The sequence below is a fragment of the Heterodontus francisci genome, chromosome 19 (assembly GCF_036365525.1).
Source record: "Heterodontus francisci isolate sHetFra1 chromosome 19, sHetFra1.hap1, whole genome shotgun sequence".
In the NCBI taxonomy this organism is placed as follows: domain Eukaryota; kingdom Metazoa; phylum Chordata; class Chondrichthyes; order Heterodontiformes; family Heterodontidae; genus Heterodontus; species Heterodontus francisci.
The window spans coordinates 70,430,325-70,452,792 of NC_090389.1; the positions used below are offsets into that span (position 1 = coordinate 70,430,325).

The following is a 22,468-nucleotide window of genomic DNA, read 5'->3' on the forward strand; positions in this document are numbered from 1 at the left end:
AAGCTCACCATGATCATACTGTAAAACTTATTGCATGCAAATATTTCAGTGCTATTGAGGATCTTGTGTTTTTTTTAATCAACCCATTTTAATAGCATTTATTGTACTTATTGATTTAAATCTATTTTGTTTACTTGAGTAACCTTGGGGTTGATTTTAATTTTTTGACAGCCGACTGGCAGAGAGCGCTGGGTGCTCATGATTTTGAGGCCCCAACTGTATTCAGATTTGGCAGGCGAGCTGTGAACGCCAAACAGGCGCCTCAGTGCAGCACGCTGCATGTCAACCTCAGGAATGTCGGCAGGCTGGAACGCCAGCAGAGACCCACTGATAAGCTTTCAAAGCACTGGATAGACAGTGTTGACGCAGAGCAGGGTGAGGCCAGGCCAGCCCACCAGTGGCCTGCAGTATTTTTGTGGAGCCAGGAGGAGCACTTCTGCGATTTCTGGCTCCACCCCCCCCCCCCCCCCCCCCCCCAAAAAAAAGCTGGCCATTTCCTGTTTGGAATGCCTGTAAAGCATGAACAGAGTTTATGTATCGTGAGCGTACACATGTGTAACTTAAAATTGCAACCACGGTCGGTCCTAATTACTTCACTGGAACCTTAATTTGTATGGGAAAGAGGGCTACTGCTTGTTTTGGGCGTACGCTTTGGCCACCTAGTGGTAAACCCCTGTGAAAGATGCAATGGAATAATTATCATGGTTAATGTGGTGGTAATGCTATCAGCCCCATTTCCAAGACTATACACCCTATTAACGCTGATTTTTCCAAACAAAATTTGGCCCCATTGCTTTTTCATGTGTGCAAAAAAAAAACCTAGACCAAGTCCAGACTGTTAGTGCAGTTAAGTGCATGCCAGCGTACTGTATGGATCATTTTCTGTGTTAAAGGCCATTACTTTTATGTCAGTCAGACAAACTTCTAAAGAGCATGAAGGAATTTTATAATCTCCTTTACACATATGGTTAGCTCATGTTGATGACATTGATACGAAGTCAGTTTTGAAGCAAGTCCCAAGCAGACTGAACTTCCTCTCTTTCCCCCTTAAGGAAAAGCAAATTTCAATCAAAATGACTGTCATACTGTTATGGTCCTTCAAGCAAAAAGATTGTAATCACAATATTTAGAGGATTTCCTGCATATAGTTCAGTTAGATTAACAGACATACAAACATATGAATTAGGAGCTGGAGTAGGCCACTCGGCCCTTGAGCCTGCTCCGCCATTCATTAAGTTCATGGCTGAACTGATTACTCCACATTTCCACCTACCCCCGATAACCTCCCATCCCCTTGCTTATCAAGAATCTATCTACCTCTGCCTTAAAAATATTCAACGACTCTGCTTCCACTGCCTTTTGAGGAAGAGAATTCCAAAGACTCATGACCCTCTGAGAGAAAAAAATTCTCCTCATCTCTGTCTTAAATGGGCGATCCCTTATTTTTAAACAGTGACCCCCAGTTCTAGATTCTCCCACAAGAGGAAACCTCCTTTCCACATCCACCCTGTCAAGACCCCTCAGGATCTTATATGCTTCAATCAAGTCACCTCTTATTCTTCTAAATTCCCGCAGTTACAAGCCTAACCTGTCTAGTCATTCCTCGTAAGACAGCCCGCCCATTCCAGTTATTAGTCTAGTAAACCTTCTCTGTACTGTCTCCAATGTATTTACATCCTTCCTTAAATAAGCAGACCAGTACTGTATGCAAAATTCCAGATGTGGTCTCGCCAATGCCCTGTATAGCTGAAGCATAAACTCCCTACTTTTGTATTCAATTCCCCTTGCAATAAACAATACCATTCTATTAGCTGTCCTAATTATGTGCTGTACCTGCATACTAACCGTCGGCAATTCCTGCACGAGGGCACCAGATCTCTCTGCATAGCAGAGTTCTGCAATCTCCCACCATTTAGATAATATGCCTCTTTTGTATTCTTCCTGCCAAAGTGGACAATTTCACACTTCCCCACATTATACTCGATTTGCCAGGTCTTTGCCCACTCGCTTAACCTATCTATATCCTTTTGTAGCCCCCTTATGTCCTCTTCACAAGTTACTTTCCTACCTATCTTTGTGTCATCAGCAAATTTAGCAACCATACCTTCAGTCCCTTCGTCTAAGTTATTTATATAAATTGTAAATGTTGAGGCCGCAGCACAGATTCCTGTGGCACACCACTTGTTACATCTTGCCAATTGGAAAATGACCCGTTGATGCCTCCGCTCCTGTTAGATGGCCAATCTTCTGTCCATGCCAATATGTTACCCCCTGCACCATAAGCTTTTATTTTCTGCACTAACCTTTGATGTGGCACCTTATCAAATGCCTTCTGGAAATCCAAGTACAATACATCCTCTTGTTCCCCTTTATCCACAGCACATGTAACTCCCTCAAAGAACTCCAATAAATTAGTTAAACATAATTTCCCTTTCACAAAACCCTGTTGACTCTGCCTGATTACCTTGAATTTTTCTAAATGCCCTGCTATAACATCTTTAATAATAGCTTCTAACATTTTCCCTAAGACAGTTGTTAAGCTAACTGGCCTGCAGTTTCCTGCTTTCTGTCTCCCTCCCTTTTTGAATAAAGGAGTTACATTCGCTATTTTCCAATCTAATGGAACCCTTCCCGAATCTAAGGAATTTTGGAAAATTAAAACTAACCCGTCGACAATCTCACCAGCCACTTTTTTTAACATCCGAGGATGAAGTCCATCATGACCCGGGGACTTGTCAGCCCGCAGCTCCAACATTTTGTTCAATACCACTTCCCTGGTGATTGTAATTTTCTTGGGTTCCTCCCTCCCTTCCATTTCCTGACTTACAGCCAATACTGGGATGTTACTTGTATCCTCAATAGTGAAGACCGATGCAAAATATCTGTTCAGTTCATCTGCCATCTACTTATTATCCATTATTAATTCCCCAGACTCTATCTATAGGACCAATGCTTACTTTGTTCACTCTTTTTTAAATGTCTGTAGAAACTCTTACTATTTGTCTTTATATTTCTAGCTAGCTTTCTCTCGTACTCTAATTTTACCTTCCTTATCAATCTTTTAGTCATTCTTTGTTGACTTTAGGTGCTAACCATGAAAGTGCTCTTACAGCATTTGCTTTGATAAGATGTGGAATTGGTCTTTCAGCTCAGTAAAGCTTAAAGCATCTACAAACAAAATAAATCTTTTAAAAGTTGTGATTTTGAGACTTTTATTAGGCTTAATACTATTAACTTGATGGGCTGAATGGCCTCCTGCTCTGTAACCATTCTACAATTCCACGCTAAATTTATGAGTTATTTAATATTTAGTTTTGACGTTAAGATTCATTTTATACTTAATGCACTCAATTTTAAACTGAAGTCCTGGATTAGCTAGGAAAGCTTCTGAAATGTTTTTGGCAATGAAAGATAAATAAATTCCTCTTTTTTTTATCAAGTTTAAAATAGCAAAAAACAATGGTCTGTCTTAATAATAAATTAGTTCCACATTGTATCATATCTGATTTTCCAGGCTACTGCCCACTAAAGTATTATAAATATTTTATTGTTACAAAGTGTAACATTTCTCTCTGATAGCTAAGCAACCCAGTCAAAGAATATTTTGAAGTACTTTATGCTGGTTTAGTGAATGCTAAAGTTAACCATTAAATATAATACTCACAGCTATAAATTTTCCTCTTATTTTGATTAATGATTCTGGGCTCTGGGTTTTCTGCGTTTTAAATTAAGTAGAGCCTGACAGATGTCTTTTACATCAAGTATGTCTGAAATATGTAGTAAAAAAGTGAAGTATTTTGTTGAATTTGCAGTAGAGGGATTTTATGCAAACAATAAATGCGATATATTACTGTATTGAATTGGTGCAAAGTTGTTTTTATTTTGCTTTTTTTCAATATTGTGCTTGAAAAATGTATCTAAGACTGCCGATTAATTTTGTTATTGTATGCTTTCCAACTCTCATACTTTGGCCAATAAAATACGTTTTAAAGTTATACATATAAGAAAGGAATTAAAGCTGTATTGTCTACAATTGGCTTTCTCATCCAGAGGACATAAAGTTTAGAAAATAATCATAGGCATATTGATAGAGTAGTTATTCTTTTGACACTAGGCTTGAAGCATTTTGTTATACTTTAAGGTCCAAATTTTTCTGTTCAGAACTATCATCAGCTTGGCTTGGTAATATTTCAGCTGAGTCAGTAGGTTGTGGAATCATGTCGCACTTGAGCACATAATCTAGGCTGACATTTTTACACACTATCGAAGGAGTGCTGCATTATGGGGTGTGAAATTTCAGTTGATACATTGAACTGAGGCCTCATGCGCATGATCAGATAGATGTAACAATATCCTTTTTGAAGTGGGTCATTTAGTTCTCCTGATGTCCTGGTCAACTTTTATTCTTCGACTAACACCATTTATGTCATGGCAGTTGTGGGACCTTGCTGTGTGTGAATTGGATGCCTTGTTTGCTTACAAAGCAGTGACTACAATTCAAAATGTAATTAATTGTTTGTGAAGCGCTTTGAGATTTCCTAAGGGCCTGAATGGTTCTGTGTACATGCAAATTAACAGCTGAAAAGTCACTGATTTATTAGCCGATTTCTTGTAGTGTTATGGTACAATAGAACGGGGCAGGGGTCTGGAAGTGAGCAAAAGTGCACAGCTCCAATAAATTTCTAAGAGCTCTCTGAGATAGAGGTTCCTGAAGAAATGTTTTACTTATCTTGCCAGGTAGGTAAATACCACATGTGTAATTAAGTAAGTTTTTGCATGCTGTTTACTTTTACTGTCCACATATTTAGGGTTTATAGAAAAGGTTAAGCGATATGTTAAACTTCAGAAAAAAGTAAACCAGTTTATCAATTTACCAAATATTGTTGCAGCAGAATTTAGTATTGACAAAGGATTCTACTCACACGTGCATGAAGAATTATAGTTAAAACTTTCCTCCAATCTTGAACAATGGTCCAGTGTTTCCACTTACATGAACAATTGTTGTTTTGAATTCTGAATTTAAATTTAAAAAGGCTGGCTGCTGCAACCCACTTAAAATACATAATGAATTGTGAAGTCTTGATCTGAGTTTTTCATTTGCCAGTTTTCTCCTCAGTTGTAGCTGTGTTTGTTTCTTTTCCTATACCTTGCCAAATGCATTTGCAGTCAACTCATACATATAATACAATTTGGCATCTTATTATGAAAAATTCATCAAAGCATTGAAAAATTTAAAGCTTAGTTTTATTAGGATGGATGCTAGGTTGTTGAGATTTGTTAGGATGACAAGTTACAGTTATGAAGTTCATTAGAGCTAGAAGGTTAAAGGATCATGTGTATGAGGAAGGTTCACGATTATGAAAGGTTATAATAAAGTAAATAATTGTTTCCATTGGTTTGTGAGATAACAAAGAGGGGGCACAGACTAATTAATGACAAAAATGATTAAAAAGATACTTTAGAGTGCGGAAATGTCTGCCCCAAACTATTATTGAAACAAAGTCCATTAATTCCTTTAAAAGAGAATTTAGTTGCTTGAAAGTTAAAAGAATATCAAAGGGTATGGGAAGTGAGCAGGAGTGGAATTATACAAGGTGGCCCATGAAGAAAAACTTGATGTAACAAATTATCCATTCCTTTGCTGTTACATTCTTTGAATTTGTATAGTTTTTGCATTAGAAAAAGTTGGCGTTCATGCTTTATCTTGTTCTGATGTTCTGTACAAGAGAAAATTTGCAGTTATTCCTCCAACAAATGGGTTCCCTGGTGCTTTTTGTTCTCTGCAATCTCATTGGAGGAAGCAGGGCTCACAAACAGCAAATTCTGGCATGTCCTGTGAATGGCTCGTCTTTCTGGCAGTCATACCATTCTCAAAGTTGTCAATTAAGATGCATGCTGGGAGCTATAGGCTACTACCCTTTTTAGACTCCTCTGCTCATGCTGACTGCTGACTTTTGATTAGTAGGTTTTGAACTTCAGGTTTGGTAGTTAGATGTTTTCAGGATACATAGTCCCCACTGCTTATCGCAACAATTGGTGTTGATGCTATTTCCCTACTATAGGTGGCAGTGTAACTGTTATTGGTAAACTTAAATAAAGGAGATACATATGCTGACAAAAGAAATGACCTGAGAAGAAATTTAACAGGTATCTTAAGAGCGGGTAGATGCAATAAAAACCTATTTTTAAGTTTTCAAAGGAGTTTGAAACCCCATCACTAAATATAGGTATGACAGATATACATATTGGGAACCAGAAGAATAAAAAGTTTGTTTTGCAGAGCTTTTAAAATGGTAAGTAGAATTAAATAATTAAGGCAATCACATTTGAACAAGGTGAACAACTGAGTCTGCCCAAAATCACCTGCATGCTTGATATGTTGCTAGGATGGGACTTACTTGGGCCATTTTCTATATTGTCAGTCAGATGTTGTAGCTGCATTGTAACTACTTAGTTAAAGACACAGCTGGTTCTGGGAACAGGTCTTCTTGGCTACAGCCAGGGGCCTATAGCCGTTGCTGTGTCCAGTGCACTCTGCTGTTTCAAGATGTTAGGTGAATTGAATTGCCTGAAGGCTGGCAATTGTGATGGTAGGGACCTCTAGCATAGGCCAAGAAGGAACATCCATTTGGTCTTGTTGAAGATGGTTGCAAATGCTACAGCCTTCAAAACTGAATGAGACAGGGTTGAAGAGCTTTGACCTGATGCAATGAGTGTGGGGTCACTTCATTCTGTCAGTACTGCGAATAGAGTACCCCATTGGGGTAATTGGGATCACTAAACTTGCCTCACTCTCCCTGTACTTCATTCCAACTTGAGAAACTTTTAAAATAATTTGGCTGGTTTAACTTCCCATTTCTTAAATTGGAAATTTTTCCTGCTGCTCATCCCTGTTTTCTGTTTTCATTACAAAGTTTCCATCCGACTGCCTGTTTTGTATTTACATATTCACTTACTGAGTTCCCATGTTAACAACATGACACAGCAAGTGTGATATGACAAAGGAAATTCATGTAGACAGTCCACTATTTTTAAAATTCCCCCGAAAATATCTTCCATGCCTCGGCCTTTCCCCTCTGCTTCGCCCTCTCCACCCATCCAGCCAGCCCTTCCTCGTACCCCACTGTCCCCCGTGCTCCGTCCTCCCCCATTTCCTACCCTTCTCCCCCATTTCCTACCCTTCTCCCCCCACTTTCCTACCCTTCTCCCCCCACTTCCTACCCTTCTCCCCCCACTTCCTACCTTTCTCCCCCCCCACCCCACCCTTCTCCCCCCCGCCCTTCTCCCCCGTGCCCCTAAATAGAAGGGCTGAGGTCCCGTGGAAGGCCGTTATTTTAAAAGTAAAATTTGGTGTAAAAGACGTGGGCATCAAGGCAAGATGCAGTCTGAGCAATCAAAGGCAGGCAGGAGGTCTAGATGGATGGAAAATATAAGTAAAAGCTTTGTATCTTATTAGAAAAATCTTGATGCACTTGATGTCTATAAAACCATATTGCCAGTTAAGTTTTTTTTGTCATTTGTGTGTCAACTTTGCTGTTGCAAATTCTTATCTGCACATTTAAAACTGTATACTCCTATGTCAACGGGCTCCTCTCATTGTAATTGCAGGCTTTGGCTATTAGATGGTGATGCATTATCTTTTGCTCTAAAAATCATTCAAAATGCTTTCTGAAGATATTTCATCAATTTTTTCTGGCAGCTAAAATTGTTAATGCTTTGTGTAAGGGTTTAGACATCATTAAAAAGCAAAATGTAACATACTGAAGAGTAACATATTACATTTATCAATTAAATTGTATTTTGAGTTTTATAATAGCTTCATAAAAGTTTTTATTTGAAGATCTCAGCCTCCTCCAAATGTCTGTTCTTGGATTTGATATCTGCCAGAGCAGTACAGAATTTGGATTGTGCAATGTACTTAATTTCCCAGGATGCTTTAGTACTGTTCGATCAGCTGCACTGCTGTAATATTTTTCTTTAGGTTTGAGCACTTTCTGTTCAAATGTTTGTCAAAATTATTTGAACAAATACTGGAGTTTTATTTAAGTGAAGTTTATGTTGTGTGGGTCTTGTTTTAAAATAGAGGTTCTGTATGTGTAGAAAAAGCAATAGTATTGAATACACACCTGTTCCAGCTTTGCCTGGCTTTTGTCATATGTTGCATAATGCTGAGTATATGTTCTAATTCTAAATTTGGTTATTTTTCAAAAATCGTTCGAAGCCACAGAAAGCCACCAATTATCTCATTTGTATTTTGTTGACAGTTAGAAAATGTGAACGTTCTAATTGCTAATAGCTGTATGGCAATGATAGACTGAGTGTCTTTCCACATTCTGATTTGATTTTAAAAAACAAATAAAGTGAACATGGCCACTTTGAAGGAAACAAAGAGGGAGAAGAAAGGAATACAACAGAGTGAGGCAGCCTCTGACCTCGCCACCTGCCCTTAGAGTGTGTGAGAGTTCGGAAGAATCAATTGGGTGTTTAAAGGGGAGGTATTGATAACCCCTGTATCCTCCCCTTCCCTTCATTTAGTTAAGTTGAAAAGGGAAGGGATTGTGCAGACAGCTATGAAAAGAGACTACCTGCATTACGGAGCTGGAGCTGCAGGTGGATTCACTGTGGAGCATCCGCGATGCTGAGATCATGGTGGCTAGCACGTTTAGCGAGATGGTCACACCGCAGGCAAATGCTGCAAAGGCAGAAAGGGAATGGGTGACCACCAGGCAAAGTAGAGGAAGGCAGGTAGTGCATGAGTCCCCTGTGGCCATCCCTGTCTCTGACAGATATACCGCTTTGGATATTGTTGGGGGAGATGGCTTAAGGGAAAGCAGCAAGAACCAAGTTCATGGCACCATGGGTGGCTCTGCTGCACAGTAGGGAAGGAAGAAGAGGTACATACCAACAACATAGGTTTAAAAAAAAAGGGATGAGGTCTTACAAGCTGAATATAGGGAGTTAGGACGTAAATTTAAAAGTAGGACCTCAAAGGTAGTAATTTCATGATTACTATTAGTGCCACGTGCTAGTGAGAGCAGAAATAGCTGGATATATCAGATAAATACATGGCTAGAGAAATGGTGTAGGGGGAAGAGATTCAAAATCCTGGGACATTGGGACCAGTACAAGCTGGACGGGTTGCATCTGGGCAGGACCGGGACCAATTCCCTCGGCGGGGTGTTTGCTCGTGCTGTCGGGAAGGGTTTAAACTAGAATGGCAGGGGGATGGAAATCTGAGCAGGGAGACAGAGGAGGGGGAAACAAGGATAGAAATGAAAGACAGAAAGGTAAGAAACAAAAGTGAAAGGCAGAGAAAACAAAGGCGAGAAACAAATGGGGCCAGAGTGCAAAATAAAGCTAAGCTGACTAACAATGTTAAAAAGACAAGTCTGAAGGCATTGTGTCTTAATATGCGGAGCATTTGCAATAAGGTAGATGAATTAACAGCGCAAATGGATATAAACGGTTATGATATAGTTGAGATTACGGAGATATGGCTGCAGGTGACCAAGGATGGGAACTGAACATCCGGGGTATTCAATATTTAGGAAGGACAGTCAAAAAGGGAAAGGAGGTGGGGTAGCGTTGTTAGTAAACGAGGAAATCAATGCAATGGTGAGGAAGGATATTGGCTTGGAAAATCATGATGTGGAACCTGTATGGGTGAAGCTAAGAAATACCAAGGGGCAGAAAACATTGGTGGAGGTTGTCTATAGGCCCCCAAAAGGTAGTAGAGATGTTTGGGATGGCATTAAACAGGAAATTAGAGCCGCATGCAATAAGGGTACAACTGTAATCATGGGTGAGTTAAACCTACATATAGATTGGTCAAACCAAATTAGCAATAATACTGTGGAGGAGGATTTCCTGGAGTGTGTACGTGACGGGTTTTTTAGACCAATATGTTGAGGAACCAACTAGAGAACAGGCTATCCTGGACTGGGTATTGTGCAATGAGAAAGGATTAATTTACAATCTTTTTGTGCGGGATCCCTTGGGGAGGAGCGACCATAACATGATAACATTCTTAATTAAGATGGAGAGTGAAGTAGTTGAATCCGAAACTAGGGTCCTGAATCTAAATAAAGGAAACTACGAAGGTATGAGGCACGAGTTGGCTATGGTAGATTAGATTAGATTAGAGATACAGCACTGAAACGGGCCCTTTGGCCCACCGAGTCTGTGCTGACCATCAACCACCCACTTATACTAATCCTACACTAATCCCATATTCCTACCAAACATCCCCACCTGTCCCTATATTTCCCTACCACCTACCTATACTAGTGACAATTTCTAATGGCCAATTTACCTACCAACCTGCAAGTCTTTTGGCTTGTGGGAGGAAACCGGAGCACCCGGAGAAAACCCACGCAGACACAGGGAGAACTTGCAAACTCCACACAGGCAGTACCCAGAATCGAACCCGGGTCCCTGGAGCTGTGAGGCTGCAGTGCTAACCACTGCGCCACTGTGCCGCCCTACTGTAGATTGGGGAACTTTTAGTATTAGATCCAAAGAGGAGGCATACAAAATTACCAGCAAGTCTGAGGATTGGGAAAAGTTTAGAATTCAGCAAAGGAGGACAAAGAGGTTGATTAAGCGGGGGGAAATAGAGTATGAGAGTAAGCTTGTGGGGAACATAAAACTGACTGTAAAAGCTTCAATAAATATGTGAAGAGAAAAAGATTAGTGAAGACAAATATAGGTCCCTTACAGTCAGAAACGGGGCACATTATAATGAGGAGCAAAGAAATGGCAGAACAATTAAACACATACTTTGGTTTTGTCTTCACAAAGGAGGACACAAATAACCTCCCAGAAATGTTAGGGAAACAAGGGTCTAATGAGAGGAAAGAACTGAAGGAAATCAGAATTAGTAAAAAAAAAAAGTGCTAGGGAAATTAATGGGGTTAAAGGCTGACAAATCCCCCAAGGCCTGATAATCTACATGCCAGAGTGAAGAAGGAAGTGGCCTTGGAAATAGTGGATGCGTTGGTGGTCATCTTCCAAAATTTTATAGACTCTGGAGCAGTGCCTACAGATTGGAGGGTGGCAAATGTAACCCCCTATTTAAGAAAGGAGGGAGAGAAAAAACAGGGAATTACAGACCAGTTAGCCTTACATTAGTAGTGGGGAGAATGCTCAAGTCTATTATAAAGGATGTGATAGCAGAACACCTGGAAAGCATAAACGGGATTGGACAAAGTCAGCATGGGTTTACGAAAGGGAAATCATGCATAACAAATCTACTGGAGTTTTTTAAGGATGTAACTAGTAGAATAGCTAAGGGAGAACCAGTGGATGTGGTGTATGTGAATTTTCAGAAGGTTTTTGATAAAGTCCCACATAAGAGGTTAGTGTGCAAAATTAAAGCACATGGGATTGGGGGTAATATACTGACATGGATGGAGAATTGGTTGGCAGACAAGAAACAGAGTAGGAATAAACAGGTGTTTTTCTGGGTGGCATGCAGTGACTAGTAGGGTACCGCAGGGATCAGTGCATGGGCCCCAGCTATTCACAATATATATTAATGACTTGGGTGAGGGAACTAAATGTAACAGTTCCTAGTTTGCAGGCGACACACAGCTGCGGGGGACTGTGAGCTGTGAGGAGGATGCAAAGAGGCTCCAATGTGATTTGGACAAGTTGGGTGAGTGGGCAAATGCATGGCAGATGCAGTATAACATGGATAAGTGTGAGGTTATCCACTTTGGTTGTAAAAACAGAAAGCAGATTATTATCTGAATGGTGATAGATTGGGAAAGGAGGAGGTCCAATGAGAGCTGGGTGTCCTTGTACACCAGTTGCTGAAGGCAAGCAGTTAGGAAGGCTAATAGTATATTTTCCACCAAAATAATTCCACTCAATAAAGGTGGTACGGAGTCTGTGAAATATTGGTATCTCTGCCATACATGATTTTTTATTTAGCAAAATAAAAATGCTTGAAGAAAAGTAAGGATGTCTTCCATCTAAGAGAAGACAAGAAGCTGCAACATGGTAGATAATATTTGTAAGTAAGCTATTAGCTTTATATGTATTGCATATTTTCTAAGTAAAGATATCAGCACAGTTTCACATGGAAAAAGGCATATTTAAATTATTCAATTTTGCTACTAATTGCAGACAAATAAAACATCAACTTTAGCACAGCCTTAATATTGTCCTACTTAGATACTGTATTTCAAAAAACAAGCAATAAACATAACAGATATTATGGACTAAAGTCTGAGCAACATAAGTTAGTGAGTACATGATCTTATGGAAAGTTGCTGCTGGTTTAGATTGTTTAGGAGGAATTTTTCTTTTGCATTCTGAGTTACAGATTAACTGTTACTGATGCCAATTATAGGAATGATTTGTCCAAGAGTTTATAAAAGGAAAGGGTAAAATGTGTGTTGTATGAAGAAGGGACTTAAACACATTTAAGTTTCTTTCTTTCACAAAATACTTCTCATCTGCAAAAAACTGACTTTTGTAATTTTGTTCAGTATTTTCTCAGACTTCTTTCACAGCAAAAAATTTCTTTAGTAACTTTTTTAAAGCAACTGTATTACATAACATTATCAAACACATATTGATAGCAATTGAATGCTGTACTGTACAGTAATAGAGGTATGTGGATGCTGAGAACATTTATGCGTGGATAAAGTGAATAGAGGACTGACGTTGGCTAAAGTAGAGGACAAGTGTGATGTTGGATTTTTGGAACAGGAGACTGTTGGGTAAAGTAGAGGCTGAGACCAGACTTTTGTCAAATGAAGATTGACTTTGTGGTGCATTTACTGGAGGCATGAAAGTACGATGTTGCCGTTCATTCTCTGCAACCATGGTCTTCCACTCCACATTTTACTGTGATAGACGCCCCCTTCTGTTTTATGTTCATATGTAAGAGGGTCTCTGCCCACACTTTAGCCCGCAATCAGCCTTTCCTTAAACAAAAGGGTATATAAAGATCAAGATCACTTTTGTCACGGGGTATTGATCAATTACCAAAACGTATGATATATATATAAGTGGCTAATTTTATGTCCTTCCCATTGACCATCAATGTTGACAAGCCACATCTGTGGAGTTCCTTTATTGTGGAATTATCTATTTCATGGTTATGTTCACAAATGTACCCAATAGTTTCTTGTTAAGTCTTGCAATGCAGTGGTCCAACTGGCTTTTGTAAGCATGTCTTTTTCTGTTGGTGTCCCAACTGATCAAACCAAATGTTTCCCTTCTTTCTCTGCATAATTGCATTTTTCAAGTGCTTGTTTTAAAAAGTTACTTGAAATGTTTTTTTTTAAAGTTTTTGTTGGTTTTCACTTTAAATCACAGAGTTCAGTGATAAATTGTTGATTGTGTGGTTCTTGTCTTAGCCCACAATGGCTGTTACAACGGTTTGCATTATTTTTGTTGACAAATTTTTTTAAAAATTTGACAGTGGAGAAAAGAACAGTGAGATACTTTTGTTTTTGTGGCTTAAACCAATTATACAATAGGTAGGTGAAAGACACAATTATTTCATACTTTGCTTTAAAAGCCATTATTAGGCTGTTATACAGATTATAGTTAGTAATTGATGAAACTTTCTGGTTCTCCATCTGGTGGTGACATTGGTATTCCAAACAGTCCAGGGGCTCCTTGGGCCTCAACAATCGGGGTAGGATCTTGTTCCCCAAAATCTAAATTCTGAAGACGAGGGAAGCAAGCATAGATATATGTATTGAAGGGGCGTCTTAGCTTATTTTTCTCAAGCCGAATATAGGTCAGATGGTTTGGATTTGTTATATCGGTTGTAGGACACATCAGAGTAATATTAAGTGCTGAGAAGAAAAGAAAAACTGTTATTAGTAACCCACCAAAGAATATGTAACAAATATTGAATAACAGTAAATAAATATGCCCTTTTTCATTAAAAGTCCAAAATTGATAGATATTTCATTACTGTAATTTTTACTTAGGACTGCAGTGGGTAAGCTACTGAATGATTTCAGTATGGCTGAATGGATCAGATTCTATGGGCTAGATTTTACGTCGGGCGGACAGGAGCTGGCCACTGACGTAAAAGTCGGTGGTGCACCTGCTTCTGTCCGGCCTGGGGATCCAATACGCATTTTACAGGTCACCGGGCTTTAATTGTTTCGAGGCGGGACTTCCACCCGCTTTAGGGAGGTCGTTTGGGGGGATGTGGGAGGGGCCTCCCGTGTCCTGGGGATGGTCAGGGAAGCGGGGGTGGCCCTCAATCGGGCACCCTGTACCTGTTACTCCGGGCCCCCGCCTGGTGTGCTGTGAGGCTGCCGGGTTTCACTGAGAGGTCTTTCACGTCTCCTGGATGCCCAGTTGCCACGGGTAAAATCCCCATGGAGGCGGGCGAAGGTCCATAAGTGGCCGTTAAGTGGCCACTTAAGGGCCTTGATTGACCTGGGGCGGATGGCCCGTTTCTCGTCCCCACCGGCCCACGCCAAGTGGGGCAGAGGTGGGAGCGGGTCGGGAAGGTCTCCTGGAGCCTCTCACTCAATTTTACACACCCCTTCCCACCACCATCCAGCTTGCTGGGGTAGTGTAAAAGTCTGGCCTATGCCTCCATGTATACTAGAAGTAGAAAAATGTTGTATTTGTCCGATCAGTAGCTGACCTGTATAGACCAAGAAGATCCCAGATTTGATTCCTTGTCTGTGGTGAATGAGCTGATGTGTTGGCTGGGGCGTTGTAATTTGCCTGTTTCCCTGGATTAGTTAGTTACCAGGTTTCCACCCCTGTCACAGTATCAAAACGGTTCAAAGTACAAATGACATCCTACCTGACTGTGACAATGATAAGCTATCCTTCCTCAACTGTCTCGACCTGGCTGCAGCCTTTGACACGGTTGACCATGCCCTTCTCCTCCAACACCTTTCCACTGTCGTGCAGCTGGGTGGACAGTACTCACCTGGGTCCATTCTTATCTATCCAGTTGTAGCCAGAGAATCACCAGCAGTGGCTTCTCCTCACTCCCACACCGTTACTTCTGGTGTCCCCCAAGGATCTATCGTTGGCCACCTCCTATTTCTCATCTACATGCTTTTCCTTGGTATAATTATCATCAAAACACAGTGTTAGTTTCCACAATGCTAAAACAGACTTTTCACAACCTTAGTGTCATATTTGACCCCAAGATGAGCTTCTTACCGTCACTAAGACCACCTATTTCCACCTCCAAACATCGCCTGACTTTGCCACTGCCTCAGTTTCATCTGCTGCTGAAACCCTCATCCATGCCTTTGTTTCGTCTAGACTTGACTATTATAATACACTTCTGGCTGACCTTCCATGTTCTACCCTCTGTAAACCTGAGGTCATTCAAAACTCTGCTTTCCATATCCTTACTTGCACCAAGTGCTGTTCACCCATCACCCCTTTGCTCACTGACTTACATTGACTCCCAATTAAGTAATGCCTCAAATTTAAAATTCTCATCCTTGATTTCAAATTCATTCATGGCCTCACTCCTCCCCAAATTCATCCAGCCTCATAGCCCTCTGAAATATTTGCACTCCTCCAATTCTGGCCTCTTGAGCATCCTCGATTTTAATCACTCCACCATTGGCGATTGTGCTTTCAGCTGCCAAGGCTCTACACTGTGGAACCCCCTCCCTAAAACTTCCCCATCTCCCTTCCTCACTTTCCTCCTTTAAGAGGCTCCTTAAAATCTACCTCTTGGACCAAGATTTTGATTATCTACCCTAATATCTACTTTTGTAGTTTGGTGGCAAATTTAGTTTTCTGACACTCCTGTGAAGCACTTTGGGACATTTTATGAAGTTAAAGGTGCTAATAAATACAAGTTGTTGTTGTTGTTGGGTTATAGTGGAAACAATCAGCTAGGAACTTGGAAATTTATGTGCCGTTCCTTTATTGTCGCTGGGTCAAAATTCTGGAACTCCCTATGTAACAGCACAGTTGGAGTACTGGACCTCACGATCTGCAGTGGTTCAAAAAGCGGCTTACCGTCATCTTCTCAAGGGCAGGTAGGAATGGTCAATAAATGCTGGTCTTGCCAGTGACATTCAACTCCCATGAACAAATTTTAAAAAATCAGCTAGGCTTTGTGCAGCCTTTGCTGGGTTGCCTTTATATGACTTGGGTAAGGATGGGGTTGGGTTTTGCTTTGATATCTCTCATGATATCATGATGTAGCAGTCCGCGGACATTCACTGTCAAGGCTTGCAGATGAATAATAACTTGCGAACTAATAAATAATAGTGAGCTCTTGGGCTGATTCTCCAAATTGATCTGAAACTTGGCCTTTGCAGCAGGTTTTTTTAGCCAATCTTGCCATTCAAGCATAGGTGGGTCAAAACTAGATTCAAATGGAATCTGGGAGGAGGCACATCAAAAATAAATGGTAGAAAGGAACAATAACTATTAAAATGGTAATGAAAGTCTCCAAGAAGAATTTTCTATTTAAAGTGTATCCTCATCTCCATCTGAACGAAATATATATGCATATCTTCCTTGTAGCAGCGTCACAGAGCATTACCAGTTTGGTTTTCTTTCCTCCTTGTGATTTGTGACATAAGTTGCAAGTGTCCCAGAATGGCTCCATTTACTGCAATGGAAGAAGTACTTAGATCTGGTAGTCAATTGCAGTAAACCTGATCATTGGCGAGCTCTCTACTTGCTGATAGTGCAGTGTACCTTTTGAAGCCCTTTTCACAAGTATGCTTTCAAGGTCACTGAATTGTTACAGTGCAGAAGGAGGCCATTCGACCCATCATGTCCACACCGGATGTCTGAAAGAGCAATTCCCTCAGTTCCATTCCCCGCCTTCTCCCCGTAACCCTACACATTCTTCCTTTTCATATAACTGTCTACTTTCCTTTTGAATGCTTCAATTGAACCTGCCTCCACCATGTTCTCAGGCAGCGCATTCCAGACGCATTCAAAAAGGTCTGATTGTGGCCTTAACTCCACTATTCTGCCTCCCCCCATAACCCTTTCCTGCCCTCCAGATCAAAAATCTCCCTAGCTCAACCTTGAATCTATTCAATGTCTCAGCCCTCTGAGAAAACAAATTCCTTCTCATTTCCATCTTAAATGGGAGACACTTATTTTAAAACTGTGCCCCCCTAGCTCTAGATTCCCCCACGAGGGGAAACATCCTCTCAGCATCTACCCTGTCAAGCCCTCTCAGCATCTTGTATGTTTAAATAAGATCATCTTTCATTCTTCTAAACTCCAATGAGTATAGGCCCAACCTGCTCAACCTTTCCTCTTAAGACAACCCTTTCATCCCAGGAATCAACTTAGTGAACCTTCTCTGAACTGCCTCCAATGCAAGTATATCCCTCCTTAAATAAGGAGAGGAAAATTGTACGCAGTGCTCTAGGTGTGGTATCACCAATGCCTTGTACAGTTGTAGCAAGACTTCCCTACTTTTATACTCCATCTCCCTTGCAATAAATGCCAACATTCCATTTGCCTTCCTAATTACTTGCTGTACCTGCATGCTGACTTTTTGTGATTCATGTGCGAGGACTTCCAGATCCCTCTGTACTGCAGCATTCTGCAGTTTCTATTTTTCTGTTCTTCCCACCAAAGTACGCAACCTCACATTTTCCCACATTATGCTCCATCTGACAAATTTTTACCCACTCACTTAACCTATCTATATCCCTTTTCAGACTCTTTGTATCCTCCTCACGACTTCCTTTCCTATCTATCTTTGTATCATCAGCAAATTTGGCTACAATACGCTCGGACTTTTTATCCAAGTCATTAATATAGATTGTAATTTGTGGAGGCCCTAGCACTGATCCCTGTGGCACCCTACTAGTTACAGTTTACCAACCTGAAAATGAACCATTCATCTTGACTGTCTGTTTCCTGCTGGTTAGCCAATCCTGTATCCATGCTAATATATAACCCTCAATACCATGAGCTCTTATCTTATGTTGTAATCTTTTATGTGGCGCCTTATCGAATACCTTTTGGAAATCCTTGTTATCCACCCTGTTTGTTACATCCTTAAAGTACTCTAATTGATTTTCCTTTCACAAAACCATGTTGACTCTGCTTGATTGTATTATGATTTTCTAAATGCCCTGCTCCTACTTCCTTAACAATGGATTCTAGCAATTTCCCAATGACAGATGTTAGGCTAACTGGCTTATACTTTTCTCCTTTCTCTCGTCTGCCCCTTTCTTGAATGGTGGTGTTACATTTGCGGTTTTCCTAATCCGCTGGGACCTTTCCAGAATCTAGGGAATTTTGAACTATTCCAACCAATGCATCTACTATCTCTGCAGCCACTTCTTTTAAGACCCAAGGATGCAGGCCACCAGGTCCAGGGGACTTGTTAGCTGTTAGTCCCATTAGTTTTCCTAGTACCTTTTTCTCTAGTAACAGTGATTGTTTCAAGTTCCTCCCCCTCTTTTGCCCCTTGATTTTCTACTATTCTTGGGATATTTTTTCTGCCTTCTGTGAAGAGAGATACAAAGTACTAGTTCAAAGTCTCGGCCGTTTCCTTGTTTTCCATTATTAATTCCCCAGTCTCATCTTCTAAGGGATCAGCGTTTACCTTAGCTACTCTCTTCCTCTTTATATACTAGTAGAAACAGATCGTAACACTCACTGCATTAAAAAAAAAATTCCTCATGTAACCTATGGTTCTTTTGCAAATCACTTTAAATGTGTGCTTTTTGGCTCTCGACCCTTCTGCCAGTGGGTAAAGTTTCTCTATTCTGTCGTGACCATTCGTGATTTTTAACACCGCTCTCAACTCTCCTGTTAATGGAGAACAACTCCAGTTTCTCTAATCTGTCCATGTAACCAAAGTCCTTCATAGAGTCATAGAGTTATACAGCACAGAAACAGGCCCTTCGGCCCATTATGTCTGTGCTAGCTTCCAGCACCTAACTATTCTAATCCCATTTTCCAGCACTTGGCCCGTAGCCTTGTATGCTGTGGCGTTTCAAGTGCTCATGTAAATACTTCTTGCAAGTTGTGAGGGCTCGTGCCTCTACCACCTCTTCAGGCAGTGCGTTCCAGATTCAAGCCACCCTCTGGGTGAAAAAAGTTTTCCTCAAATCCCCTCTAAACCTCCTGCACCTTATCTTAAATCTATGCCCCCCTGGTTATTGACCCTTCTGCTAAGGGAAAAAGTTTCTTCCTATCTAACCTATCAATGCCCCTAATAATTTTGTATACCTCAATCAATTTCCTATCCATGCTGCCACTGTCTCTTATATTTCATGCGTGGAACCATTCTCGTAAATCTTTTTTGTACGCATTCTAAAGTCTTCGCATCCTTCCTGGAGTGCCCAGACTTGAATATAATACTCCAGTTGAGGCCAAACTAGTGTTTTCTAAAAGTTCTTCATTGCTTTTGTACTTGTCTCTCTTTATAAAACCCAGGATTCCATATGCCTCTTTAAGTACTTCCTTAACCTGCTCAGCCACCCTCAATGATTTGTGTACATGTGCCCCCAGGTATCTCTGTTCCTGCACCCCCTTTAGAATTTTACCCTTTATTTTATATTAGATTAGAGATACAGCACTGAAACAGGCCCTTCGGCCCACCGAGTCTGTGCCGAACATCAACCACCCATTTATACTAATCCTACACTAATCCCATATTCCTACCAAACATCCCCACCTGTTCCTATATTTCCCTACCACCTACCTATACTAGTGACAATTTATAATGGCCAATTTACCTATCAACCTGCAAGTCTTTTGGCTTGTGGGAGGAAACCGGAGCACCCGGAGAAAACCCACGCAGACACAGGGAGAACTTGCAAACTCCACACAGGCAGTACCTGTGCCTCTCCTCTTTCTTTGTACCAGAATGTATCAATTTGCACTTTTCTGTGTCAAACTTTATCTGCCACATCTGCTTATTCCACTAGCCTGTCTATGTCCTCTTGAAATCTATCCCTATCCTCCTCACTGTTCACTACACTTCTAAGCTTTGTATCATCTGCAAATTTTGAAATTGTGCCCTGTACACCCAAGTCCAAGGCATATATATGTATAAATGTCAAGAAGAGCATTGTTCCTAGTACCAATCCATGTGGCACACCACTGTATAGTTTCCTCCAGTCCGAAAAACAAGAGTTCTTCCATTCACTGTTACTCTTTTCTCCTGTCACTTAGCCAATTTCCTATCCATGCTGCCACTGTCTCTTATTTTCCATGAGCTTCAACTTTGCTGGCAATTCTGTTATCTGGCACTTTATCAAATGCCATTGAGAAGTCCATATACGCCACATCAACAGCATTACCCTCACCAACCCTCTTTGTTACCTCATTAAAAAACTTAATAAAACACAATTTGCCTTTAATAAATCCATGCTGCCTTTCCTGAATTAATCGACACTTGTCCAAGTTATGTTAGTTTTGTTTCTAAAATCTTTCTCATCGCTGAGGTTAAACTGACTGTGGTATGTGGTTGCTGGATATTTATTTGAACAATGGTGTAACATTCACAGTTCTCAAGTCCTCCGACACCACCCCCACCCCCCCCCCCCCCCACCACAGCCCCCAACACGTACCTGAGGGGATTGGAAGATTATGGCCAGTCAGAACCTCCACAATTTCCACCCTTACTCTCAGTGTACTTGGATATATCTCATCCGATCTTGGTGACTTCTCAACTATAAGTACAGCTAGCCTCTATCAATTTTTAGCACATCCAGTATCTCAACTACCTCCTCTTTCACTATGAGTTTGGCAGCATCTTCCTTGGTGAAGACCAATGCAAAGTTCTCATTTAGTACCTCAGGCCTGTCATTTCTGGTCCCTAATCAGCCCCAGATTGACCAGCTGGCTTGCTGCCGAGCAGGTGGGAAATTTAGTGGAAGTATCTCAGTTGTGGATGGTCCCTGGCAGTCGAGAAAGATTGGTAGGGGAGCGGGTGTGCTCAGAGTGCAGTGACTGGGAGGGAAAGGTTAGGGTATGGTGTGGGGTGGGGGTGGCAAAGATTGCAGGACAAAAGTGGAGAGGGGTTTGGAGATGCAATCAGGCAGGATTTGCTGGGGGCGGTGGGTGGTGGTGTCGTGCAGGGCTGCAGTCGGACATTGAGATTTCGTACCTGAACTTGTAAGGAAGTGTATTTATTGCAGAGAAAGATGCATGTAACATTTTTTTATGAATCGTGGCTGTGATTCAATGTACAATATATCTACTGCATTATATTGATGATTAAGACAGAATGTAAGTTCTTTCTTGGGCTTCAAACCACTATCATAGCAATTGAAGGTTAATACCTTAACCACTGCATTACCATGCTACTTACTAATAGTAAATCTTTCTTACTTTTTAAAATTATTTGTGACTATTAATTATTGAAAATGTAACATAACATTGCCCATACTTGTAAAGTGGTTATTGTTGAGGTACAGGTGCTCTAGATGCCTTGAAACGTAGAAGGTTTTAGATAGTTGGTTGTGTCCTAGATTCAGCTCCATTAATTTTGAGAGGTTGAACACACCATATGGAACTTGTTTCAGCTTATTGTGTGTCATCCTTAATGAGATGAGGTTTGGAGTTTTTCTGAAGTAATTTGCTGGGATAGATGATATCGAGTTGTTTTCAACTGAAAGCTGCAGTAGAGAAGGTGGAAGATCTCCTGGCATGGATTTGAGCTTGTTACTGCGCAGGTTTAAATGCAAGAGACTCTTCATTCTTCCAAGATAATTTCCCTTGACAGCACCATCAGGGAGCTTGTTATTGCCCAGGTCCAGAATTGTAACGTTAATTAGAGTACGAAAAATGTCAGCAGGCAGTTTAGTAATCTGGTTGAAACCCAAAGTAAGTCTTTCAAGGGTGTTAGGTAGTGGAACTGGGACTTCTTCAAGTTTGTTGTGTCCCAGATTAAGGTGAATCAGATTTTTGAGCTTGCCAAACACACCTTTGGGTATTTTAGAAGACTCTAATTTATTGTGACTAAAATTAATTTCTTGAAGTAATGTTGCATTAATGAAAGCATTTTCTGGCACACTTTCTATTTCGTTGATCTGAAGATACAGATATCGCACATGTGCTGGGATATTGGGAACATACTTGAGTTTTCGATTGTCACAGTACATAGCCAAAGGAAACGATGGTGAGCACTGGCATTCACGAGCACACACTCTGGGAAAGAATCTATATAGGTCAGACTCTACAGGTGTACGAATACGTCGTTGATGTCGTGGAGGTGGAGCAAATGGATCATCATAGTTATCTTGACAAAGTGTGTTTACACTGAAGAAAAGTATTAAAATTGGCAGCCCTGTGATGAAGGCCATTCTTATGGTGACGGTTTTGGCTCTATTAAAATTAAAATGAATGCAAGAAAATGGATAGTGAATCACATAAGAACACTTGGTTGATATAACAAAATGAGCAGTGACAATGATGCACCCCTCCAGCAAAGCAATGGGTAAGATTCATTCTTGTATAGATTGGGATCAACATCCCGTGAAGATGTTTTATGACAAAATATGTAACT

General features: G+C 40.7%; 2 protein-coding genes across 3 annotated transcripts in view; one reads left to right on the plus strand and one right to left on the minus strand.

The window, feature by feature from the left end:
- The window catches only part of cenpp (centromere protein P), a 392,661-nt gene that overhangs the window by 93,335 nt on the left and 276,858 nt on the right, over nucleotides 1-22,468 (plus strand). The window lies entirely within an intron of this gene.
- On the minus strand, nucleotides 13,564-22,286 carry omd (osteomodulin). The gene is made up of 2 exons (XM_068051893.1): nucleotides 21,350-22,286; nucleotides 13,564-13,817 (listed from the first exon to the last, which is right to left on the minus strand). The coding sequence occupies exons 1-2, from the start codon at nucleotides 22,263-22,265 to the stop codon at nucleotides 13,564-13,566; spliced, it is 1,170 nt and encodes a 389-aa protein (XP_067907994.1). The 5' UTR covers nucleotides 22,266-22,286.